Source organism: Plodia interpunctella, chromosome 6, assembly GCF_027563975.2.
Source record: "Plodia interpunctella isolate USDA-ARS_2022_Savannah chromosome 6, ilPloInte3.2, whole genome shotgun sequence".
Classification (NCBI taxonomy): domain Eukaryota; kingdom Metazoa; phylum Arthropoda; class Insecta; order Lepidoptera; family Pyralidae; genus Plodia; species Plodia interpunctella.
The window spans coordinates 8,569,386-8,581,692 of NC_071299.1; the positions used below are offsets into that span (position 1 = coordinate 8,569,386).

General features: G+C 32.8%; 1 protein-coding gene across 2 annotated transcripts; it reads left to right on the plus strand.

Annotated features, from left to right (window-relative positions):
• Window positions 1–1,534: 1,534 nt before the first annotated feature.
• LOC128670860 (very long chain fatty acid elongase 4-like) lies at window positions 1,535–10,220 on the plus strand. 2 transcript variants are annotated; one of them, XM_053746870.2, is made up of 6 exons: window positions 1,535–1,691; window positions 5,421–5,495; window positions 6,745–6,938; window positions 7,636–7,710; window positions 8,625–8,924; window positions 9,319–10,220. In XM_053746870.2, the coding sequence occupies exons 2-6, from the start codon at window positions 5,444–5,446 to the stop codon at window positions 9,520–9,522; spliced, it is 825 nt and encodes a 274-aa protein (XP_053602845.1). In that variant the 5' UTR covers window positions 1,535–1,691; window positions 5,421–5,443; the 3' UTR covers window positions 9,523–10,220. The 2 variants fall into 2 exon arrangements, with proteins under 2 accessions (XP_053602845.1, XP_053602846.1); XM_053746871.1 differs by lacking the exons at window positions 1,535–1,691; window positions 5,421–5,495 and adding an exon at window positions 6,486–6,489.
• Window positions 10,221–12,307: the final 2,087 nt, after the last annotated feature.

A 12,307-nucleotide genomic window follows, 5' to 3' on the forward strand; every position in this document is an offset into this window, starting at 1 on the left:
TCCATATTTTTCGAGGCATTTTCTTCAAAACTCTTTATTTTAATTATAATTAATGATACGATATAATTAATTATGCGGATATTTCCTAATAGAGTTATTTGCAAAAAAATCATTTATATCGATAAATATAATTAAAATAAGAGTTTTGAAGTATAAGTTTCTTACATATGGGAGATTTTTTATCAAACATACTTATAATAACAACAACATTACCTAAATACAAAACTGTATAACTTTACCAGTTTTGGAACATCCGTTATTAATGACTAGCAAAACTGTTTTATGATTTCTTTGACAATTTATTATTCAGCGGATGTTAAAATAACATCACAAAGAGCGACATTCGTCTATTCACATTTACAATATGCCTTATATGTTTTAATAATTTTTCTAACACGAGCAAATATTGCAAACTAACCCCAGAAATCCGGCTGGTGCCGGATAGTAGCCGGATTTCTTTGAAATTTGTGTAGAATACACAAGATTGGCACATACTTTATTTTTCAGAAATTTCCACAAGCATAAAACTCCGTAACGTTGCTAATTTTAAATAAAATGCTCTGCGCGATTGGAGAAAAAAATCATAATTTTATACCATTGTTTCACTGAATTCATATGAGAAGTGAGAATGGTTACAGTTGTACGTACAGGCGCACACAAAGTACTTACGTGACAATTAATAAAAAAAAGTACTGCACACATTGCATAGATTGAATGCGTTGACATACGACAAAACCAATCAAAGTACATTAAATGGTTTGGCACTTTGGCAGTAATACACCGTGCTGACGCTATACAACTTTATAAACAAGGAAGTAATTTTACGCCTCTTGTTTGTTTGTAAACTCTCTATTGCACCAAGAAAACACTTTCAGAGAAAGCAGTTACAAAAAAACACTGTTATTAATTATTACATTCAACTCTTGCAGTATTATGTTAGTTCGTTGTTGCAGTGTCAGTGCCAGTATCTAATAAATGTAACAAAATTTTGTTAAGAACTTGATAGGTATGTATTTCAATACTGATAAAACTTTAGGTCACAAAATAATGAAATAATTATTTTTCACCAATTTATAGATCTCAAATATTGTGTTTACTAAAAGATATGGACATAAAGGCATAAACTTTTCCAACATAAATTAAAAAACAGAATTAATTAAATACTCAATTACTTTTTTTGAAGATATTATTTCATCATCTTCATCAGCAGCCTTCCGTGACCCACTACTGGGTATAGGCCTCCTTTCGTCTCCGCCAACCATCTCATCTCTGTCCTGAGCCTACTAGATAGGCTATCTATATTCCCTATCCAGTTGTTGCCAGCAATTTCTTTAACATCGTCGACCCATCTAGCCGACGGATGTCCTACGCTCCGTTTTCCAGTTCTGGGGTACCACTCAGTTACAGCTTTACTCCACCTTCCATCATTCCTTCTAGCCAGGTGCCCAGCCCAATTCCATTTTAATGTCGACAGATATTATTTATAAGAGATAAAATAAAACAGTTTTGTGCACAACTGTTTTGCCAAAGTTTTATAGTAAGCTACTGTAGTACATTACCTTTCATTGTATAACATGTACTGAGATCCGACGGTCACTGTTAGGTAGACGATTATTTTAACAAATTTCTAAACCTTTTAAATAAATGTGATCGTTACAATATTATAATATTCATCACAGAATTTTTATCAGGTAAGAAACTTATCAAGTGATGTTTTTTTTAATATAATCTTACTAAACTTTTATTGATTGTTTTGAGATTTGATTAGCACCTACGATAGTGTAGCACACAAAGTTACGAATTCAGTAATCTTGTAACATAATCCTACTGAAGTTTTAATGTAGTAATATTATGTAATATTGTTTTACGTGAGTGTTTTTTATGTTGTGTGCAAGTTGCCTAGTGACATCTGACTTAGCTGATCACACACCGTCTATCGAAAACTGTTTCTCTCCCTGTTGAGCATGTTTAGTTTCCAGTTATTTTCTAAAGCCATGGTGCTTTGATTGTCAAGGTCCGCATTCTTACAATTTCTTCTCCACATCAGACGGCATCTTTATAATCAGACTACTTATACGCTCCAGCCCCCCTCACCCTATCCTTTTCATCTACAAATGTGCAATAGGATTTTCCGAAAAAGTAATAAGATCACGGTTATAAACTTCGATCCTTCTCTTCGCTGGTGTTACTTACATAATGTCTACGAATGTGAGTTTGATGACTCTTCAAACATTTTTAGAATCGTGAATTTATGATTATTATGTTTTTTTTTATACTAGTTATTAAGTCCCACTGTTCCACTGCTGGGCCAAAGCCTCCCAACTTCTTCCACGCATTTCTTTCTTTGATGTTCTCTTTTTCCATTTTTTGTCGAATCTTTTTAAGACATCAAGATCAATCTTTTTAAGACAAGATATGCCGCCTCTTTTTCTGTATCCCTCGGTTGGAACCCAAGAGGTATTAACTGCAAATAATTTATAAATTATTTTAAATATTTAATAATATTTAAATAACTTTAAAAACCATTTGATTAACTTTAGAAGATATTTAAATCACACAGACAGTTGATAGGAAAGGACACCCGAATCATTTGTCACGAGTAGGCAACACCTTTGTTTTAGCACACCTACCATTACTAATCAGTAAATTGTTCGTTTTGTTAACCTACACGTAATTGAAAAAAAGTCAGTGATACAAATTATTTTACCGTTGAACATAAAGAGTAGAAGTCGGTTCATTTCCAAGTATTGTTTTCAGCACTTGCCTATAATATTTATTTCTGTTCCTCGCTAATCCCTGAAATGCGGCTATATCTAGGTTTAGTCGGCAAGACTTACGTGCAGCTAGACATGTAGCCTTTATCATACAGACCAGACCTAGGTGCAGCCAATCGCTAGTTTTAGCACTTCAAGGTTTAGCCGTAACCATAATATGTAAGTCTATGGCAGTAACATATCGATTACACAGCAGTGGGAACTTCTGTATTAAAATTACCATAACACGTTATCAACGTGATTCTTAGTTTATGTGGGGTCAGTAGGATATCAGTCTCCTTCACTTTTCCCTACCTTTATTAAACAGATCTGATACATATTATACCAAGCCGAATGCACTCTTGTTTTATCAGATCGAATATATCGAATTTGATGCGGCTTTCATAGTATTTTAGCAACAGGTCTAATAAAATCCGGTAATCTAACAGCGCGACACGTTGCTTAAAAACTCAAGATATTGACAATAATAAGTAATTTGCGATCGCACAAAAAGAAACGCGGGCGAAGCCGCGGGCAAAGGCTAGCAATATGTAATATTAATCTGTGCGTAAATACATACATTGCATACCTTATTCTTAATCTATTGAGATTATATGAAATTGCATATTATGTAAGAGTTTTCATCGCATCAAAGCCATTTTTAATCAAACTAATAGAGCGTGAATTAAATCATTGATATGAAATATAAAATGTTGTATGATATTATTCACACTGAACAATTTATTTGGTCGATTGTATCGCCAGATATTTGAATGCGAAAGTATGTCTGTTCCGCTTTCATGGCTAAATCGCTAGACCGATTTTGCAGAAATTTGGTAAGCTTGTAGTTAAAGACCCCCTTTCAACATGCCTATGTTTAAAGGGGGTTACTACTAAGGGGGCTATTTGTTTTTTCAAAAATTAACACACAAATTAGTATAATGGGGTGAAAGTTTGTATGAAAATCATGTCTGTCCTGCTTTCACAGAGAAATTCACGTGGGCGAAGGCGCGGGTAAAAGTTATTTAGGAATAATGTAAAAATGTTCAAAGCCGACCACATAAACAAAATAATATTCTATTTCCAAAATGTATAATATATTTCCGCCCTAAATACAGAAACAATCTCGCGAATATCAGAATAGCTCAACATACACCCTGTTTAATATACGTTACGTACTTTATTTTCACGGAATATAATGAACTATAGTGATATTTTGCTTAAAACTGTAACTTAAATATTTTTCGTAATATATAAATTTTCTGCGTTTTCATTACAGACAAAATATTCATACAGAATAAAGATCTACGGGTATGACCACGTATATGGCTAACTTTTATTTAACATTTTCTTATCAATCATACGCAACCCATTGTTCTCTAGTAGTCAGATAGTGCGAAAAATTCCTTGCTTGTGATTTTTATACTTTCGAAAAAAATTCAGATTATTTCGAATAATTGACATTAACGTCAACTGATATCATTACATATTTTTTTAAAGTCCGCCGTAGCGTGTGGTCCCGCCCTGGAGTAGGGCCACTCCATATCTTTCCCTGGATGTCGTACAAGCGACTAGGAAACACATGCCTTAACAGCTGATATGCAACAAAATCATCTCTAAAGAAGGTTCACATATTTACGCGAACCTTTGGCTTCGCAGCCTCACAGCTCCGATTGTATCCGAGAACACGCGAGGATGTGAGAGATTATTAAAAAAAAGGCCCCATATCGCGCCTGCTTAACACCTACCCTCTTTGGGAATGCTATTTTAGCTGTTTCAAAGAAGGATATGGAGTAGTTCTATTCTACAATGGGACTACACATCATAGTGCCCGACCAACCAGCATTTTAATACTCGCAAAAAATAAAGTAACCCTCGCAGTTTACGTGACTCAGTAGCCATAACCATGTTCGTAATTTTTGGCGCCAGACAATATTCTGTGTAAATCATTAGAATAATGGCTTTCATTACATAATTGATTAATACTAACACATCAAATAACATTATAAATTCCAGTATATCGTATAAGTATTATATATCTATGATAAAAACTAAAAAGAATTGGATATGGAATATGCTAAAAATACAAAAATCCTATACCTACGCATTATATTAGAAATAATTACGGGTGAACTCAATTACAGTGCGTAATTTGTACGAATGACGAGCCTAAGAAAAAAAAGTTAAATCCCATCAAAAAATTCTAGCATCGTCGAGCTTCGTGTGGCAAAAAAGCTCTTCGTTATTTCAGAGACATCCTTTTGTAAACATGTTATATTTATTTAGCATTTGACGCGTTTCCGAAAATATTTTGTATACCGAAAAATGCATTCATCAATGCGAATCACGACTTTCGAAAAGATATTTTTTTTTTCAACTTACCTATTATTGTAACTAAACCTGTGATTAAAATTATTTGTCTACAATTTAAATTTAAGGTCCAAAATAGACGGCGAAAGGTAATTCGAACTTCGAGTTTATATAAATTTCAAGAGTTTATTTGTGTGTACCTTGTAAAATTTTTCCCAAAAAAAAACATTATGCCCTAAAGAATTTAACGAATTCCGCATACGTAATTACAGCTGATTAATCACTCGGTACTTAGTTAAATTAATTATGCAATGAGAGCACTAAGCTTAATATAATTTATTATTTTAACTTGTGCAGTGCCCGCGGAGTGACCTGTCACGATGGCTACGCTAGCATTCAAGAATCTAGAATGGAACCTCAACCAAAGTCAGTGTAAGTATTTTTTTAACTTATCTAGTTAATTTTTTTATCACTTCACTTACACAAACAATTCAACACTAAAAGTTTTATAACCATAATGTAAATGTACCCAGATTTGTTATAAAATTTAAATTAAGTATGATACAATCCTACTAATATTGACGACCTCGGTGGCGCAGTGGTAAAGTTCTTGCCACTGAACCAAGAGGTCCCGGGTTCGATCCCCGGTCGGGTCATGATGGAATATAATCTTTTTCTGATTGGCCCGGGTCTTGGATGTTTATCTATATATGTATTTGTTATAAAATATAATATAGTTGAGTTCGTATCCCATAACACAAGTCTCGAGGTTACTTTGGGTCTAGCTCAATCTGTATGATTTGTCCTAATATATTTATTTTATTTTTTATTATTAATGCGAAAGTTTGTAAGGATGTATGTGTGTATGTTACAGTTCTATGCAAAATCTATTGGGCGGATTGATGAAATTTGGTACACGGATAGAAATATAACTATTTATAACTAGACTACTTACAGACAGACGCAGTTAAAATATTAGTATGGATAACACTCAAATTTTACTATGTACTTGTACTTTAAATTAATAGTCAAACTAATTTATCTAAGTATATATTAGCTGGTATTATTGCGATCTTAAGACAAGTTGTTTCGTTGATCAACTGAGGGAGATTCCTCATTTTCACTATACAGTTAGGGTAAGTTGCACCAGTCAACTTTGACATTGACTGTGACCTTGAAAGTCAATGTCAAAGTTAGTACCAATTAGGCGTTAGACCAATGGCGTACTTTGCATTTTTCTAGGTAGATTAAAGTTAAAGTCGAAGTAGACTGGTGCAATGCACCTTTATTTTTAAAATTCCCATGCGACGGAATAATCAAAGTTACTATATAGTTACTCAAATATATATATATATATATATATATATATATATATATATATATATATATATATATATATATATATATATATATAGTCAAAGTCAGTTCTGTATATAGTCAAAGTTACTATAGTTAGTGGATGATACATAAGTCTCCACTTACTTTTACCAAAGTACTTAAGTATCCACATTATCAACTTTGATTATTGCGTTCAGTGGGGACATTTTACATAGGTGCAAATACATCTGCACCTATGTAAAAGTTATTCAGTTGGTGGGTAAAGGGCGTCATAGAAGGGTAACTTGATGTGCTATTTACTGTACATTGGCAGAAAAAGCACCAACTATTTTCATAATTACAGACCCAAATGAAACTGACCATCTCCCGTTGATGAAGGCCCTGGAACCAGTCCTGATGATACTGGCGGTCTACCTGCTCTTCGTGCTAAAAATTGGCCCAGCATTCATGAGAAAACGAGAGGCGTACAAACTAACAAACACACTTCTCGTCTATAATATTATTCAAGTAGCAATATCCGCATTTTTAGTGAAAACTGTGAGTACTAATTATTATTTTTTTACAATCTGATACAACGTATCTTATTAGATCAAACAAATATGTGTAAGTTATTATAATTTAAGAGTGGATTGCACCAGTCAATTTTGACGTCAACGTCAATTTTGTCGATACGTCAGGTTAAAGTAAACGTCAAAGTTGCAGGTAAAGAAAGAAAATATTTATTTGCCAAAAATATGAGTACAAATATACATATTGGCGTTAACATGAATTAAACCTACATGTTTTATCGAATATAGGTATGCAAATATAAATAAATAAAGAGGAGCATGCTATCCATTACAAATAACAAAAAAAAAACATGCTAGCTCTAAATTTTATCTGAATCTATCATTAAAAAAATCACTTAAAGTATAATAACATTTATCAGTGAATAATGACTTGAGGTGCTTTTTAAATAGATTTAAGTTTAAGATAGGTAGGTGGTGTTAGGTAGGTATAACTAAATGATTTTTTTTAAACTTAGATAAAAATGACATGAATGTAAATAGTGTCAACTTAGTGAAATTTTTATTCATTTTTGTTTTTGTAAGATATTAGCAAGTTCGCCATTTAAACCTGCTGGTGTACCCATACTTGGAGATAAAGTTATAAATACTGTTGTGTTTTGCAAACATTGTACATTTGTCTTTATAAATACATTTGGTTAAACTCTAACTCAGTAATATTTTTACAGTACTTCCAAGATTTATGGAGCACCGGTTTAGTTCCAAAAACTTGTCACATGGAACGAGTGGAAGACCGAAAATACGTAAGTAAATCCTATTAATATTATAAATGCGAAAGTTTGTGACGATGTATGTATGTTTGTTGCCGAAATTCCCACGGGAGCGAAGCCGCGGGGTGCAACTAGTTCTAAAATAATTTTTGATGACGAATCGTGACCCAGAAGATGAATACTCGTATTTTGTTCTCCTGGATCACTTATCACTTCTACACTATCACGGTAAAAGTTGAGTTACATAAACATATGGACTCCAGAATGCTTTTGGAGTTAATTTTGAGCTTGCATTCGAAGACCCAATTGTTCATTATAAAGTTTTTTTTTCTTTATTGATTTAAAGGCGTTTTGTCACGCAGTGACTATGTCACCCCCGTAAGGTTTGCTACAAATTGTATCAATTAATGTGAACATAGTTTGGCATCGTCCGATAATAGAGAAGCCAACACTATAGAGTAAAAATAAAGGTGAATTTGTAAGTATTTTATTTTATATCGTAAAAAATAACAATTTCGCACTAATTTTGTCGGTTTCCAAGCTCTCATAGGTTTAGAAAATAATGTAGAAAAACACATTTTTAACCACATATTTTTTTACACCCACACATTAATTTTCCTAGAAAAGAATCGAACTTGCAATCCCTTTTTCACGCCCAAGGGCTGGAATTTCTAAAAGGTAGTCTCCAAGTTACAATTTACTTTTTTGTCAATTTTTTTCGCTTTTATTTATATAGATAAACCACAAAAATCTGACACTCTGAGAGTTAGACTTAGTAATAATGAGATTGTCTACTGATTGAATTAGCATCAAGTATGATAAAACTATACCCTAATGGAAAAACATTTATTGGGTATATCGATGATATTCAATTTGTACCCAACAAATTCTTGTATCGTAATCACCATAAAACCACCAATAAATTAACTAAAATATGTTCATTACAGATTGTAACCCACATGTATTTTTACTTCGCCGCCAAAATAACTGAGCTTCTGGACACAGTCTTCTTCGTGCTACGGAAGAAGGATAATCAAGTGACCTTCCTCCATTTGTACCATCACACCTGCATGGTTCTTGGCACCTTTGCCACTTTGAAGTACTTCCCGTCACACAATCTACTCTTTATTGGGTTTATAAACTCCTTAGTGCATGTATTTATGTACACGTATTATGGATTGGCGGCTCTTGGACCTAACGTGGCTAAATATCTGACCTGGAAGAAATATATGACCTCGTTCCAATTGGTAAGTTCAGTATTTTTTGTCTGTTAACATTATCATATCGTACTTTGTATATTAACATATATATTAACAACAACTACGTACTTGAAGTGATGATGGTCCAGTGGTTGGTGGTGTTCAAATCAAAAGGTTCGAATCTTACTGGTTCTAAACGAGCTTGTTTACCAATCTGACTCATTTACTAGCTTTCGTATACTAATATATGGCTGTAGTCGTAAAAATGTGACAACTGATTTAGTAATAACAGCCAAATAAAAGAACAGATATGATTTATAACTTAAACATCATCATATTATAGTTTACAATCAATGTCATAATTAGAATGATTATAAGAAGAATAATTCTTTAAGTTCGTTAAATTGAAGCAATTATAAATTCAAATCTGATATTGTTTCAGGTTCAGTTTGTGTCAATCATCGCCCATCATATTTGCGCCGTGAAGATCTCAGACTGTCCTCCATCAAGTGGAATAAACACGTTCATATCCTGCAACACATTCTTCTTCCTCATATTATTCTCCAATTTCTATAGAAAGAGCTACAAGAAACCGAAAACTTCTGGAAAATCCATTGAAAATTATCAAAAAGACAAGTCACAATAGTTTTATTTATTGCTAGTGTTTTTTAATGGTTCTGTGATAAATCTTTTTAGTAATACTACTGCTAACAAAGTAATAGATAGAGTAATGAGTCAACAACCATTAATGAAGCTAAATTATTTTTCTGGCCATTGTAAAATGAGTTTGAAACGGCTCCGACAGAATGTTTACTCTATTCTGTTAGCGAATCGTTCGTAGATGAAGGATTCTGTCGTTCAAACGCCCGATGTCAAAATATTTTCTCGACGAATCGTTCGTAGACGAAGTAATTGTCGGAAAACCGTTTCAGACTCTTGTAAAATGCTTTATTTTTAACTAGCTGCGGCTTGCCGCTCCGCTCATGGCAAAATCAATCGTGTGTTTTACATAAAAATGTTCATACCGCATTACATCACTCTGTGTATTGTTTTTTTTAGTTATTCTATAATTGAAATCGGATTTTTCTCTATATGTTATTCAAATTTCATTAACATCGGTTAGGCGGTTTAGCCGTGAAAGCAGCTTGGCGAACTGACAGGCTTGCATTTCTAACTTACTGTATGGATTTGGGAAGTTTTTGTAAATATTTTAATTAATCATTTTAAACTTCTAATGTAAGCAGATGAGATGTGTACACCACACTTCACATCTACTTACATCTTCAGGTAATCAGTTGTTGTAGATAATGTTAAGTTAAATTAATAAATTATTTCAATTCCAAATAATGTATTTTAATGAAATGATCATGTAAGTAAGATTGTGGTGACCAACCTCCATCCATTTTCTATAAGATCGATCTATTTACAAACAGTCATAAAAACGTTAGGTACCTAGTAGTGTCATAGAAGTAGACAATGTTCTAACTAAATATTAAACAATAATTTTACGGCGCAGTGTTTTCCCATATATTATTGTCATAATATGATGAAGAGGAACTGAGGAAATGAAATCCAAGCACAACTAACCAATGCAACCATTATGAAACTGCTAAACTTTCGGTAATGTCATATATTGTCTAAAGAATCGTAGGTAGTCGCAAAAACTGAACTGAAATTTAAAAGTAACCAGAATTATCGTTTTCGTTTCACTACCTATTCTGGGTGTAACTGCAATATTTTTTTTTTCACAACAACATCTTTTCAATTCTCAACTTGGAAAATCAAATCTCGTTTACCGAATATGACTATTCACCTTTGTCAAAAGCTAAACAATGCGTTGCATCACAATACAAGTTTAATCGATTCCTAGTATTGTTACAGTTTCAATTGAAGCACTTGATAATGAAGATTTTGGCCGCAACCTAATTAGAATCGGAGTTTAGACTAATTAGGAAATAGTTCAATATTGGTAAATCTATCAAGGTTTAGAGGTTTTGACTTACATTAATGATCTAATGGCACGGATTGCAGACAATCAAAAGAAAATATCAAAAGTTGTTCTCAACTACCACTATTAAGAGGCAGCCATATTATATGGTGAACAGTAAATTTACATATTCCCTTTCCTTCGCCTTGTGTAGATAGAGATAGACCCAACAAAGGACTATTACAAAAACTAGCTGAATTAATACATTACTGTTTAGGCAAACAAGCTAACTTGGCCTAGATAAGGCTATAGGGGGCTTACTATCATCTCTTAATATGATCCAGTTTAGGAACTAAACTGATCTGCAGATTCGTACCATAAAACTGATTTTTAATATTAATGGGATTCATTTCAGGTTCTTAAATTGAACTGAGCTGCTTTTGAATCGTTCCGTAAAAGTTGATGGTAGGCCTACAATACCTATAACGATACTTCTGATCCTAGTTAGCATAGCATATCTATATAACGTTGCTGTTATTTAACAAGATCTCTTCAACTGATTTTTATTCTGATTTTAATCGCTGTGTTAAGTATTCAAATTCGAATTAAAAATTCTTTATACAATATAACAGACATGACTTTTTAACGTTAAAAAGTATCTTTATCATACTGTTACTTAAAAACTTGGTTTTTGGTGAACGTGGCATCTGCAGCATTTTAAATTGCAATGAGTGATCACTAGATGCCTTGCCATTTCTTATGATCTTGCTCATACTTATGATCATTTCAACTAAAGTAAGGCAAGGTTACTCGGTGGAAGTCTGATTTCTTTCACTAGTTCTAATTTTACCTGAAACATCAATAAAATAAAATGCATTCAGATAAAACAGCAAATTTGAGGTTAAGGTGAGGAGAATTTACTACCAATGTTTTTAGATTTCAGTGGTAGGTACGTATAGGATAGATTGATAATTCCAAGGACTTATCTATAGTCCTTGGAATTAGTAGATACTTCGATAAGTCATGCCTGTATTATAATTGCTACTCACTGCAAATTATAAGAAGACTACTTACGCCATCTGTCGAAAATTTACAGAACTCTTCATGTTATGCTTTAGACTTGTTACCCAGATTTGCACTTTTGCCATTATATAAATGAAACGTTAACCAAAAACTACCTAAATAATTTATGTGATGAAATTAAGGAATTAATTTATATTTTCTGGAATATTTTAAGGAATATCAATAAAGGATAGGTTTAATAAAGCTGACGTATTTATATGTCCGTACCCGTATGTTTGATTTCGTACGTACGTTTCATTGTATATTAAGAGATTAGAGCAATCTCTTGAAATACAATCTCCTAAACTACCAACCGATCTGATTGGAAACTGAATATTGTAGCCATATTCACGATAAGGATTCTGAAATGGTGACCTGTATTAGATAACCCGCATTTTATTAAATTCATTATTTTTCATGCGCCATCAGAAACGTAAAAAAG